This window comes from Epinephelus fuscoguttatus, linkage group LG12 (genome assembly GCF_011397635.1).
Source record: "Epinephelus fuscoguttatus linkage group LG12, E.fuscoguttatus.final_Chr_v1".
NCBI classification, from domain to species: domain Eukaryota; kingdom Metazoa; phylum Chordata; class Actinopteri; order Perciformes; family Serranidae; genus Epinephelus; species Epinephelus fuscoguttatus.
In genome coordinates, this window is record NC_064763.1 from 25,288,308 (window position 1) to 25,303,258 (window position 14,951).

Below are 14,951 nucleotides of genomic sequence, written 5' to 3' on the forward strand. Positions count from 1 at the left end.
AAATTAGTCATAATGAGCGCATGAATTTCTGAGTTATGGCCAAAAATGTGTTTGGTGACGTCACAGTAACTTTGCATCACCAAAATCTAATCAGTTCATCCTAGAATCCAAGTGGACGTTTGTGCCAAATTTGCACAAGGTGTGACCAAGTGGCAACCTCAGAGGATGAAAAATGAAGCCAACGTTAACTGCAGTACCTCGAATGGCCACTTGAGGCTGGCACCAAAACAAGAGTCAACCCCCATAGACCTCCATGTTATATACACAACTTCACAGCAGAAATAAACATGTTTGCAGTCTAGTGCTAACTTCCTCATTCAGCTGTACAGGGTGTGAATTTCTTTAAATATTAAATAGGCTATAATTTACACACAATTGAGGCCGTCTTCAGATAGTGTCCTCGGCTTCTCAGTCAGATCCACCCGTAGTTCCTGTAAAGATCCAGCCTCCCACCCAAATATGGTCCCTACTGGCTCCAAAAAACCCCGAAAGACACCGGCTGAAATGCTGAACTAGAGGCTTCAAAACTGAAGTTGACAAACCAATGAGTGACGTCGCAGTAGCTACGTCCATTATTTTATACAGTCTATGGGCACACCTGTGATATCACGTTCACAAGAATGGGATGGACAGGCATACGAATGTACGGAAGGACAATCCAAAAACATACGGCACAGAAATGAGTCCTTGATGGTAAACACTGGTGTGTATCTTTATTATGAATACTGAATACAGATTAGCCTACACACAGGACAGTAATCAAAACATACTCTATCTATTCATTGTTTCAAATTATTGAGATCTTCAATATGAAGACCACATTTCCCAAAATCCTTAAAGGTATCTCTCTGAATCTTGCATGAGAATACCAGTGTTTCTGATGAAGGCCTAACATACACTTATGTGATAAGAGAGAGTGGATTATTTTATGGTATCACCAACATTTTCACCACACTTGTTATCACTTGGTCTTTTAAATGGGAACACAACATTGTGACTAAGAATGTGGTTGTTATCTCCACCTAATTTTTGGTGTGAATTAACCAACCTCACATTTGAATAAATGTTAAATCCATGTAATTTGCACTTTAAACCCCTTGAAACGCCAGATAATTATCACATATGACAGACATGCCATGTCAGAGTCCAAGAAAAAGGAAAACCCAAATTACCAAATGAAGATCTAAACTAAAATCACCAAATTATGAGAGCGATGTGTGGCACGCAGGTGAAACCATTTAGAAAAAGCAAGAATAGCATTTTGTATTCACCACAGTTGTCGCGGTATGTTTTAGTAGTTATTCAAGCTTCATTTTCCTGATTCACAGCAGGAAAATTATGCATGACCTAAATGTCAAAAACACTGGTATTATCCTTCGAGAGATGCAAAGTCTTTGACATTTTGAACTCCGGTCTGTTATTCTTCTTCAACAAGCGCTTGTAATAATGTGTGTGTAGGAGCTACTCAGCTAATCAAACAGCAGCTCAGCAGTGTTAGCATTCCACCCTGAAACCAGTGGATACTGCTGAGTGCAAGCTAGCGTGTTAGCTTAGCTGGTAGCTGTGCATTGTTTCCAGTGCCCAATTTTGAGAATTTTATGAAACTGTTTTTGTGTCACTTTAAGGCACACGCAGAGACAATTTGCAGACCACACAGCCAGCATGAAGGAAAATAATACACTCAACTTCAAAATGTCAAAGTAACCCTTTGAGGTACATTTTAATGAGACAAGATTCACTTGTGAGAGATTTCCGCTTTATAAAATTGGCATTTAAGTCCACAAAGACGACTGAATGGCACTGGAAGATGGAGAATACAGAATAAGAGAATTAAAAATGCATCAGTTATATCAAGAAAAACAAGTTTGAGGCCAGATAGCTTCCTTGGTACATTTCTACAAAGAAAACCGATTTCTACAGTGTTCTCTGGTCTCTGAGTCCACTTGGTCCTTGTTCAGTCTGGCTATAATAAAACTGAGCTGCCGGCAGAAACACAGGCAGTAGGAATAACCAACCATACTCCAAGAGAAACACATGGAGTTAACTGAAGATTACAATTCACTCTGAAATGACAGGAAGTGCTGATATGTCTCTGCGTCTCTCTCCTCCTCACATGCAGTGTAGCCGATGGGGGGGGGGGGGGGGGCTGAAGAAGATGAGAGGAGTCTGATTAGGACGAGTACAGCGCTCTCCAAAGTTTGCATTACACATCACACCTGAGTAAAGAGGAGGTAATGTTGAAATCAAATAGAAACAAGGAAGTCAGATTCAACAGTTAAAATATTCAGTCTTGATGTGAGAAATGTTTATATAGTTATGTCATCCAGATGAATTTAATGCGAGACACCCAGGGTGGAAGCATCTCAGTCATAATTACACGACAATATGAAAGGTGAAATCCTTGGACTGGCGCTGGGAATTCTTTTCATCTCCTTTGGTGAAGTGACTTTTTACTGGGACAACACACCAGTCGACCGCCAGTTTCCGAAATGACATGATACTACAGAAACTCTGATCGGTCTCTCCTCTTGGTTCAGCACATTTATTGGGTCCTCACTTCAGGTAGATATAAAAACACTGACCACAAACTGTAAAAATGAGTCAGACTCAAGTCTGCGCAACATTAACTTCATCCCTCGGTCACTGCGGGTGACAGGGACTCGCATGTCTCTGGATGACTCTCTCATCCCGATGAGGAAAGCCATCATTTATTTTTCTATTTTTTTTTCCTGGTCGTTTGTAAATTCTGCCAGTCTCCCTTGGAGTCTGTGTTCAAAGTTGGTCACAGAAGAGGATTCAGAGTGCTCTCAGTACGTGGCTGCACCTTTGTGCTGGTTCTCACGTCCAGCTCAGGAGACAGGTGAGCTAGAAGGTCACAGTCGCAGTGCTCTTGTTCCGAAAGGTCATTGTCTGGATGCTGGAAAGGATTTTCCTCTGGTGCCCGGCCAAAGTGACTCCCATGTGCAGCAGATCTCTGAACAAAGACGAGAAAAATCAGTCATTAGACAGGAAGAGCAGAACACAAAGAAATATAAAGATTCAATGGACATTACAATAATATTTCAGTCGTCACATTAAAATAAAAATTGCACCTCAGGAAATTGTGGTCATAAATATTCAGGAAGTAATTCAGCCTGTTTGCAAACAATTAAAAGCTGCAAGGCTAGCTCCACGACCTTGTACTATGGAAGTGTGCACTGAAAAGTAAAAATGCTGCTCCAGAGACAAGATAAGAAAACTGGAGATAGGAACTGACTGTGTGGTGATCTGGGCCAGCTGGTCCACTGTGTTGAAGCCAGCCTGTAAGAAGCTGTCTTCATAGCGCTCCATCTTGATGGCCCTCAGCCATTCCCCCACTGAAGCACACGATGAGAGGGCTAAAGGTGCACGCTGGTCCAGCAGGGGGTAAGACGGCCTGCAGGACAGAGCAGGGGAACAAAAGGGGAACTTTACACACACTGTCACCCCAAACAGTGAGGATCTTATATATATCCTGCAGCAACATTCCAGCCAACAGGCAAAGGTATAATCTGAGGCTGAGTGAGTGACAGGGACAAACAATGGGATTTGTCAGGGGTGGAGTGTCCTCAGCTGTATGCGAGCAGCTGACAGGCAGAATGTGGAGGGAAGGGAAATGGACACAGCAAGAGGCTAACAGGTCACAGCAGGACATTAAGGTGGTACATAAGATTGGGCAGTGGGAGGGTAATGTCTGTCCTAAAGAGAGGGACATCATCGAATGCCTGACATGTCTCCTTTTCTCTCTTCATTCACAAGCTGCATATTTGCCGCCACCGTGATCTCATCAGGCAGGTTTTCTGTCAATCACTCAAACGCATCTACACTCACCCTGCTCCTTCTTGAGCCACTATTTTCAGCGACGCGGGGTTGCGGATCAGCTTGTCCAGAGCACTGACAAGGTCTGCGAAACGAGGCCGTGCTGAACGATCCTTCTGCCAACAGTCCAGCATCAGCTGGTGCAGGTGGGTGGGGCAGTCGGGGGGCGGTGGCAGCCGGTAGTCCTGCTCTATGGCATTGATTACCTGATGGGAAGAAAAATGATCACTATTTAATCCAATGCATTAACTTAATGATATTCCAATAAACACTGAGTTGCTTGGAGGTAAACAATACAGAGTCCTACAACTGTCTTATTGCTGGTAGCAGTAGTCTGCATATGAGACCTTTCGCGAACACTGGTGTATTGCAACTTCTGATAGTCTGTGGGTGAAGTGTTTAGGAGACATCTGTGATTTGTAGCCACAGAAAATAACCTGAGCTACACTACCTACTACTAAATTGTATTAACAGAAAGAACCCCTTCCCCTCCATCTATACTTTATGTATTGAATGAAATGAGTTTTCTCAATAAGGCTGTGTTAAATTTCCGCCAGATTAGACGCTTCACAGTGGGCTGAACCACTTGGCACAAGTCAAAAAAATGTAACATCCTAATTAAATCTTTGAGGCATGTAAATGTGCATCTTATCAAATCACTTTATTTAGTATCCATGTAAACAGTGCAGTTAAAATCTGTAATCAGACTGATTTTAATTGGACTGAAGAAATACTGTCCCTGTAACCGCAGCTCTCGTTAAGAATACTCCAACTTGGCTGTTGGCTTCAACTTACATCCTGGTTGCTCATGTCCCAGTACGGTCTCTCTCCAAAAGACATGACTTCCCACATGACAATGCCATAGCTCCACACATCAGAGGCTGAAGTAAACTTTCTGAAGGCTATTGCCTCCGGTGCTGTCCAGCGGATTGGGATCTTACCTCCCTGCACAGAACAGAAAAACTGTCAGCACTGCCAAACTTCAAATAAACATGGTCAGACAGGGCTCTGACAAGGAAAGCAAAGGGTGTAAAATAACAACTTTCAGCTAATGAGGCAAACTATCACTACTCTTTTTTTTTTTTTTTTTTTAAAGATTTTTTTTGGGGCATTTTTGCCTTTAATCGATAGGAAAGCTGAGTGTGAAAGGGGGAGAGAGAGAGGGAATGACATGCAGCAAAGGGCCACAGGCTGGAGTCGAACCCGGGCCACTGCAGCAACAATTATTACTACTCTTATATAATATTTCAACAAATGTACAGAGTGAGTAAATTAAATGATTTATACTTTTGTGAATTAATCCTGTGGCAATGATAGAGAGATGTATAAATACCACCTGACAGGCACATACACTATAGATTAATATAATGAATGTTTCCTAGGAGGTCTGTCATCTCACCAGAGAGCTGGTGTAGGTCGGGTCAGAGGAGTTCTCCTGCAGGAAGCGTGACAAGCCGAAGTCGGACACCTTGCACACCAGGTTGCTGTTGATCAGGATGTTGCGGGCAGCCAGGTCTCTGTGGACGTAGCTCATCTCTGCCAGGTACTTCATGCCGGAGGCAATGCCGCGCAGCATACCCACCAGCTGGATGGGAGTGAACTGGCTGTCGTTCAGCTACGGAGAAGAGAAAGAGTTCAGCTGGAGAACAAGTGAAGTGGCGGTGTGTTTGAAAAGCCTGTTCTCTATGTGACATTCACCCGTAGAAAAGAATCCAGAGCTCCGTTCTCCATAAACTCTGTGAGGATCATGACTGGGCAGCTGGCCGTGATGATGCCCTCCAGGTGGATGATGTTGGGGTGCTGGAACTGACCCATGATGGACGCTTCAGACAGGAAGTCCCGTCTCTGCTTGTCGGTGTAGCCTCCCTTTAGAGTCTTAATTGCTACGTAGTTCTCTTTTTTCCCTGGGATCTTCAGCCGCCCTCGACACACCTCCCCGAACTCTCCTGCAGCACACAAACACATAAACACACATCAGGGCTGTTTGCTTTAACAGATGCTTACCACATTAGGAAGGTGACAGTAAGTCTTCAGCAAACCTAAAGCTCGCCCGCAGCTAGTGATGCCCTTTGGTTTGAATAACGTTTAGTAATATGGTAACATATTTATCAGTTAATTGGTTTACTTATGTGGCAATATTGAATTTTCCTGATAAAGAAGAATACAGATGATGGTTTTAAAATGTCACAGAACCAATTTAACTTTCTAAATTGGATAATTCTTAATAATGTTATGTTGAAAGAAGACAATCTGCATGGCTACAAAAAAAAAAAAACAGTCAACAAAAACAGATGACCAGCACAAAGTTTGGACACTTTTGAATAATGGGAAAAGCATAAAGCTGAGGCTTACCAGCACCGATAACCTCCTCGATCTTAACAAAGGAAACATCAATTTCCTTGGCAAACTCTCGCACGGCCTCATTAGGGTCCTCATAGGTGAAGGGGTCGATATAAACCTTGACCCCTGTGAGAGAAACACAAACAGAGTCGTGGGAAAGGAAAAGAAGAAATGTTAGAGTACCAGCAGCAACGAGCCCAGTCACATTAAAAAATGATTTTCTCAACGTGAACAAGTTGTAAATCACAGCTGAGGTTTTAGCGTGCGTGTCCTTGATCTGTTACCTTGGCCGACGAGGTACTGGCTGTTTTTGTCGCTCAGCTCTGGGTCCTTTACTCGGCTGTGTCTGCTGCTGAGAGAAAGAGATCGGGATAAATAAAATAAGATTAGGATTGGCAGCGCAGTTATCTGAAGAATGGAGGTTAATTTTTTTTTTTTTTTTTTGGAAAGCATTCCTAACGCTTTATCAGCCCAGTGTTATGCAAATCACTGTGCTTACAATGTGACTGTTCAGATGCAATGACAGTAATAAAATGCCTCTGTGACTAAAATACAAACTATAAAAAAGCAAAAAGGAGCCAGAAAGAACACAAATTGTGTGATTATTTTTATCTGTTAGTAATCATTCTAGGATGCGAGCAAGCATAGCAAAATATGATAATGTACTGATCCCCTTTGGGAATATCTCTGCTATCTTGGCCCCGTGCACCGAGAGGTCAGTTCAGCTGGAGATCAACAGCCAACAGAGATACAGTCTCTCTGTTCCAAAAACACCTCCATAATTTTCTTATTTTTTTGACACAAAGACTTCACCTTGTTAAGAAAAGCCTTTTGTTTTCCTTAAACAATCCTCCGCGATCTCAAACGCACAACACAAGACAGCTCGTGGCGACAGCGAATATCTGAGCCAACCTCGCTGGTTCTGCTCTTTGACACAAGCAGCTCCATTATAATTCTGCTGGTGCAAACTCATCCCTGCAAGACTGTAACAACCCTGTAGCTACTGGATCCCTGCCTTCCTCCATTTCTCTCTCCTGCTCCCACCTCATAAGCCTAAAATAGCAATAATGCACCACCCTCGGTTAGTGGCAGATCTGGGCCTCAGCCATTGGTTTGTGTGTGTGTGTGTGTGTGTGTGTGTGTGTGTGTCACAAGGTCACAGCTATTGTTCTCCTGTCCTGTGGAAACAGGGTTGGGACGCCTGCATCCTGTCTCTCCCTGCCCTCTACCTCTACCGTCATTTCTCTCTCTCTCTTCACACACACACATGCACGTACGCACACACACACACACACACCCTTTCTCCCTCTGATGGCATCCAACACTATTTACTCAAACAATGAAGCCTAAGGAAAATGTTCTAATGAGCAGGATAACTTTTAGCTGTGTAAGCAAAAGACATCATGAGCATTGCTTTGTGTCTGAGCTGCCTCACAGAGAAATAAATGGTGTGGGTAACGGAGTGCAAATCCACCGTTGATAAGATATGATTTCTATAAACAAAAGAACAAAGTGGTGCGAAACTGTAAAATTGGGGTCACGGTTTGTTATTGGTTTTCGATTTCCCCCTTTTTCCTGTTTCTTGTTATTCTGTCAGCTTCTTTCCATTCCAAATCTATCTCTTTCTCTGCCTCCTTCCTTCTTCGCCCGTTCTCACCGTATGCAGTAGGCGGCCACCAAGACGAAAGTGACAAGCAGCAGCATCCCGACAGCGATAAGGATGCCAGGTACTAAGAACTGGGCGGCGGAGTCATGACCTGAGAGAGGAGACAGTGAGACGGCGTAGTTAGAGTAACGTGATGACTCAAGTCATGACAGGAGGTTTACATTGGAAGTAAAGGAAAGTATGAGAGGGAAATAAAGAACATGACTGGAATTTACAATATTAAAGAGGCTCAATACAAGGACACTAACTCAACACAAGGACACAGGCAAGACATTCATTCAACTAGGAATTACGCAGGGACTGAAAAAAAAAAAATCTGAAAAAACCTTCCCGAAGGAAATGAAAAAATGTGTGAAAGAAAAAAAAAAAAAAAAAGCAATGTGTGCGAGACTCCCGCTTTAAGAGCAGACTCACCATCAGGCAGCGTGCGGAAGACAGCTGCAGGACTGAAGCTGCCATAGCCAGCCATGGTGCGAACCCGAACCTGCACCTCATACTGTGTGGCCCTGCGGAGGTCCGTCAGCACGGCCTGGTTTCTGTTACTCTCTGTGTAGTGGCACTGATCTTCACTACGACGTTCCTACCGTATAAAAAAAAGGGTTAGCTGGAGTGGAAGTGAATGTGTAACAGGAATAAGCGAGGAAACGGCAGGGATCACTGTGAGAGAAAAACAAAAAAACTGCTGTAAGAGCCACTAAGGGGTCATCCATAGGAGTTCAAATATTCTGTACTTAAAATTGCATATTGTTGTAATCGACTTTAGTAGGGCTGTACCAAATATCATTTTTTAACATTCAAAGCTTCTAATAAGGTTTTTGATTTAAGTTTGAACATCTGTTGTCACAGTTTATGATGTTATCACCCAAAAAAATGTTTTTTAAATCCTAAATTTGAATTAAGTGAGACATCGGGTTGAATCAGTTATTCTTTTTAATTAAATCAACTTTCTTTAATGAGAAAAAAAAATATTTGAGGGTAAAACACTTCATTTTCTGCATTCTGGTGAATTTTTATTCATCTATTTCTGCATTTTCTGCATCAGTCTATTGAGGAAATGTCATGGTGCTCCAGCTGTGCATAGTTGCTTCTTCTTCTTTCGGTTTCATGAAAAACTAAAGCTATTGCTTATGAGGTTGCAAACTGTCACCACCTACGTTACCACAGGCATTGTTATGTAAACAAGTTGTGTTCTTACCCGTTCACCAAAATAAAGTCCTCTGCTACTTTCATGTTCTTATTGGCAGGGGTGGATGCACATGCACTAAATATTGAAGGGCACGTGTCTCCTGCATCTCCACAAAAATCTTCACCTTCTCATTGAATTTTGGAAATGATCACATCTATCTTTTCTCAATAATTTTGACTTTTGGACTGTATCACGCTTTGGAGTTATTGTAAATGTTTGATTCACATGAGTTGGAAGCAATCCTTTGCAAACACTACTGTAAGCTAATTCTACAAATAGAATAACATTTATAATATTAGTGTGGCAAAATCTTTATCTGCACCTGTGCAGAAATACCAGGCTTTAACAGAATGATTGAGATACTGAAAAGCTTGATTCATTTTTACTCAAAGAAATTCGAAGATGGATAAATGAAATCAGATAACATGTTTGTGGTAATTAAAACCTTAGAAATTTGAATTTAAGACTAATTAAAGTCTTTTAAGGCCTACCATTTATAAATTTGACTTTAAGACATTTTAAAACTTTATAGGGACCTGCCGACACCCTGTGTTGGGAATAGAATGATTTTATGTGTTTTACTATCAGTTGTGTTTCACTATATAAGTTTTAGATATGTGAACAATGAGAATACTGAGATGATTTCAGCTGATCTGAATGTGTTTGCTTTGCAGAAGTGGAGAAGTACAGGAGAGGAAGAGACATGAAGTCTGAGGAGCACATACCGCAATGCTTAGATAATTAGTTTCATATATGGTAAAAAGAATAGAAAGTGATGTACAGATAGTAAGGTACAGCACGCGTAGGGAGTTGTGTTGTTCTCTTGTCTTTCAAAACAGGAACCAAGCCCCCACTGCCAGCGGGAAGGAGTCAGATTAACACGAGGCAGGGGCGTGGTGTGGTGAAGGAGGAAGTGGAACTGCCAATGAGAAGAGGACAACGCCTTGCGTGCACAATGACACTCTGTTACGCTCAAATATACTGGGTCAGGGAAAGGACAGGAGGTCAGACTTCGTGAACTGACACACCTTTGTTGTTCGTCAGGGACGTGAGGTTGAGACCCAGAGCTCTGTAATTTTATTCCTTTACTGCTTAATAAACTACATTAACTGAGACCGAATATCTTCTCCTATTGCTTCATTAAAGAACACGCAGGACTGAGCTCACACATAGCACATTAGAGAGTAGGATGAGACTCTTAGTCCAACACCTGCTAAGGTTTAGTGAAATTTACTTTAACTAATTTTAATTCAATCCAGTTACAGTACATTAAAAAATAATTAAACAATCTTAATCAGAAGCATTTTAACTGATACGTCTGAGAGGTAAATGGAGGTAATTTATTTTGTTCACATAAAAGTGTCTTGTATATAAGCTGTATGACGGCGCCTCTGAGTGAGGTTTTTCATGTGTGTTTTAGTCAAAGCAACAAACACTAACTTAACCAAAGTCTGAGACCATCTCTCAGAAATTAAATGGTCATGTTATAAACTGATGTACTGCAAAATATCATCAACACTGTCAGATATCTGAGGCATTGTCTGACAATCCACAGGCAGTTTGGGTTTAAGTGCACTTGACCTGCATGGAAATCAACATGACTGACTGGCACCCTGTTTACATTTTTTTTTCTTGGCAAAGCATTGTGACTTTTCTACTCCTGAGCTGTGCTACACCTGAAAATAAAATCACGAAGCTGAAATAGTATGTGACCTTTAAGGCGGACAGTTGAGAGATGTTGTCGGGGGAGAGCTCTCACCTTCTCACAGTAGCGTAGCTGATACTGCAGGATGGTGTAGTGTGGCTGAGCCGGGACTGACCAGTGCAGAGTCAGACTGCTCTCTGTGGAGTCACTCTTCCGTATCACAGACACCAGCGATGGCACTGCACAGATGGCAGAACAATTATAAATACCACATGAAATTCAGGCTATTTACACCTTTCTACCTCTTCACCTGCACCTCTCTTACCGTCATGACTCGTGGTGATGTTGACACTTTCACTGGCAGGCTCCTTGCCGCTGACCTGAGACACCCCATTGATTGACTGGATTGTGAAGGTGTATGTGGTGTGAGGCAGCAGGCCCCACACTTCCACCCTGCGACCCAGCAGGCCGTGCTGCGCGGGCCGGTAGCTGACGCTGTCTCCGCAGGAAAGGCACGGCCCCTTTGGTGACCTGCACACAGAGCACACGACGGCGTAGCTCAGGTCTGTCCTGTCGCCGTTGTCCAGAGGCTCATTCCACTCCAGACTGAGCGTGGTGTCGTTGATCTGGGTGACGATGCTGCGCGGAGCCGAGGGCGGTTCTACAGTGACAAAAAATATTCAAGAGTTAAACTGATTTGGCCTTTTGTACACTGCGAATACTGTAAATTAAGAATTCGCTTTCCTGCTTTCAACAAATGAGATGAAAAGATTAATACCATTTATATATCTGTACACTAAATATGAAGCTACAGCGTGCACCTGTGTTGAAACATTCGTCTGTTTGCACTGTTAAAGGCTGTAAATTTATCAGTGTGCTCCAGTCCCACTTTCTCCTTTGGGAAGTCTCTGTACTTGAGCTGAGAAGCACCTTATTTGGCTGCATGCTGTTGGATGACACACAGGGAACTCTGTTTCACCTGTTAGCTTAGCTTAGTTATAAGACCAGAAACAGCCTGGCTCTGTCCAGTGGTAACATCTTGTGGGTTTAACGGGGTCTGAGATTACTTCTTGGCCACGTGCAGTGTCTTCCTGAGCCCCTTAAGGCAGGAATGTCTCGCCATTATTCCGCCTCACTGTTCTTTAAAAAACAGAATGAGGAGGCAGAGTTTGCAGCCTTTGAGCTGGCTGCTAATGTAGTAACAGCACCACATACACATCTGTGTAAAAGGGACAGCCAACAGGACAGGTGTGATGTTTTGACAACGTATTATGCGCGACCCACCATGAGGAGATTTTAAAAGAAGCTAGCAGAAGTTAGCTGCTAATTCAAAGAGGGCGAACGGCAGCCGAAAATGCAGGCAAACTGGGAAAGACAATGAGGTCCTGGAGCTCCTTAAACTCCGAGCAGAGGGCGAGATCAGCCACCGGCAGGGACAGCAAATGATGATGGCTGACAGTGTTGCATTATACGTCACGCCCATTGCACCTCTTTTGCTTCTTTTGTTTTCTGTACTGAGATATAACATGTTAAGTAGTGAGCCCCAAGGGTGATGGTAGGTGGATAATTTAGCTTCAGACAGAGCCAGGCTAGCTGTTTCCCTGTTTCCAGTTTTTGTGCTAAGCTAACTGTCAGCAGGCTGTAGCTGCATATTTACAATACAGACACTGGACAGTGGTATTAATTTTCCCTTTACACTCTTAAGAGAGCAAATACATAAGTCCCCCAAACTGTCAAACTGTAACACCCTCAAAAAGCACCAGTAGTCATCCTCAAATATCACCAGATTATCAGGTCAAAAATGTCATCACATTTTAAAACTTAGGCATCGATGAACTCTGAAGCAATGATAAGACGTAAAATGTCTCTATCAAATTAAATTCTAATCTCCTCTGTGTCATTTTACTGCTGCTTTACCTTTCCATGACCCACACAGACCATTTGTTTGCATTTTCCCGTGTGCGTTTAAGACATTTTATTCAGTCTGCACATGTCGTCTTGAAGCAGAACAATGCTCCTGCAGTGGCTTTGCGTCACAGCGGGAGCATATGTGTTGCAGAATTTAACTGGTGCAATTACGTTTGTCTAAAACTGGATGATAATGATCACCGTCTGAAAATTGCAAGAAGATAGCTATTGCCTCAAGCCAAGCATAACTAAACAGCAATACCACTCAGCCACTGTGAATGAGTTTCTGTTCCTGCCAAGGAGACGGAGCTTTGTCACTGAGCCTGCAGCTAACTTAAGTGCTAATAGTGTTCTCATTGGAAACCCAAGTGGGGCAGCAGCATCATAGACAATCTGGGTGCGAGTGAATTCTGAATTCAACATTTCGGAGTGGGGATTTTTTTTTTTTTTTTTAGAGATGATGCATTTTATGGTTTAACAATCTGACTCCACTTCGTTAAAATCACCAAGGCTGTCACAGTGATGTCAAACACTTATTTTCAGGGGAAAAGGTCCGTATGATTTACAGATGGTGCGGCTGGTTTGCAATTTTGCATACAAATTGAAAATACAAGTGATATGCAGAATTGCAAAGGCAATCCGGTACAATAACAGAATTTATAATAGGAATGGACTAATTATGTGATTAATAATTAAGATAAAGCCTTTGTAATTAAAGTTATCAGTAATAATAAAATTGGCGGATGTAAAATTCTAGTTGGCATTGATATCACACCTGCAGAGAGCAGGAACTGTCAACAGCCCGACTGTGTTTCACATTGTTTCACATCAGCTTTATGGCCATCCCGAAAGAGCGCACCTAATTAAAAAGTCCCTCCCATTCACACATCCAGTATATGGCTGAATTGAAATTCCTGAATTCCTGAAGCCGCATGGAGGTGTCACTTAAGACCATCAATGCCTACTCCACTTCTGAGTGGAAGCCCTGCCCCCCAACAACCTGTCACAAAAGACGTGCATCTCAATGGCCAGCAGCGGGACAAAGGACACAAAGCAGATTAAAGGGAGTTTGGCTAAATGACACGAGGGGAAAAGGGAAAGGAAAAGCACCATAGATGGTAAAAACAAAGCGAAGAAGAGCAGGGGAAGGTAGAGATCGAAAACAAGCAAGTGGATGCTTGTGTTGCTTAGCACCTCCACATTTGCATTTGGACTCGTGCATAAGTACTGTTTCCCGAATACTTACTAGTGCATGCGGTGTCGGGAGTGTCAGACTCTGCACGTACGAATCCAGAGTGGCACTTACACACTGACGTCCCTACAGTGTCAGTGTAGCTGTTTTTTGGACAGCCTGTGCACTGTCCCTCTGAGGCCGACTTGAACTGATTCGCAGGACAGCCTGGGGAGGACAGGAGAGGAGAACAAATTTTCAGGGTTTGTTCTTCTGGACACAACCTGTAAATACGACACAACACTGCACCAAATCTTCACACCCACTGTGTCCCAGACAGACCTGGGTCAAACTGAATTTGCAAACACACTGCTGTTTTTTTTTTTGTCAGGGTAGTAAGGTGCCAGATGGTTGCAGACTGACAGACAGAGCCACGTAATGGGGGCCATAAACTGAGGACAATTACAGTAATGAAGCTGATATTAACAGTAAACCTGTCTGTCATTGGCATGCTGCTTATCATTGATTTCACCTAACCATATCTGAATAACGAGACCGAACATGTGGGTGTCCTTACAAAGAACTGCCTTTGCTTATCGATCCAAATATTGTACTTTCTCTGTACTGCCGTCACTGAAACCAAAAGCAGCACTGTGGCATTCAGGATGTAAAGAAACTGTGACAGAAGAGTGAACGGGCGCTGAAAGGATCAGTTGATCAATCCATCAGTTGACTGACAAAAAATCAATTGACAACAATTTTGCCAATTGATTGAAAATGGCCAAAAGTTCTTCGAGCAGTTCCAGCTGCTCGAATGTGAGAATTTACAGCTTTTCTTTGTGTTTTATTTAACTGTAAATGTGCCCTATCTGACATTTATAACATTATTAAAAGGAATATATTTAGCTTGTTTTTTAATTTTGTGTCTTATATACAGTGTTACCATTAAAGATGTTCATATTAAACATGACCTGAGTTTGAAATATTGAGGTAAATGTATGTAAAAGTAATCCCTGTGAGCAAAAAACCAACTCTGTTTCTATGGTTTTTCTACTCTGGCTGCAGTATGACATCATAGTATGCCAGATCTCTTCATGTGATCATCTCCAGCTCCAGGCACGTTTACATTAGTGTGTTTACATTACATAGACTAACCTGCTGCATGCAGCTACATGCTAACATCAGGGAAATGTGTAAA

The 14,951-nt window shown here is 42.5% G+C and overlaps 1 protein-coding gene across 1 annotated transcript in view; it reads right to left on the reverse strand.

Annotated features, from left to right (window-relative positions):
* Positions 1–692: 692 nt before the first annotated feature.
* The window catches only part of ephb4a (eph receptor B4a), a 48,807-nt gene continuing 34,548 nt past the window's right edge, over positions 693–14,951 (reverse strand). The window contains exons 5-17 of the mRNA XM_049592024.1: positions 13,829–13,981; positions 11,000–11,335; positions 10,789–10,913; positions 8,258–8,423; positions 7,835–7,934; positions 6,462–6,529; positions 6,190–6,303; positions 5,536–5,783; positions 5,237–5,452; positions 4,633–4,782; positions 3,850–4,043; positions 3,257–3,415; positions 693–2,974 (exon numbers count right to left, since the gene is read on the reverse strand). Of these exons, the coding sequence (XP_049447981.1) occupies positions 2,866–2,974; positions 3,257–3,415; positions 3,850–4,043; positions 4,633–4,782; positions 5,237–5,452; positions 5,536–5,783; positions 6,190–6,303; positions 6,462–6,529; positions 7,835–7,934; positions 8,258–8,423; positions 10,789–10,913; positions 11,000–11,335; positions 13,829–13,981 (2,138 nt within the window). The 3' untranslated portion in view covers positions 693–2,865. The remainder of the gene's footprint in view (positions 2,975–3,256; positions 3,416–3,849; positions 4,044–4,632; positions 4,783–5,236; positions 5,453–5,535; positions 5,784–6,189; positions 6,304–6,461; positions 6,530–7,834; positions 7,935–8,257; positions 8,424–10,788; positions 10,914–10,999; positions 11,336–13,828; positions 13,982–14,951) is intronic.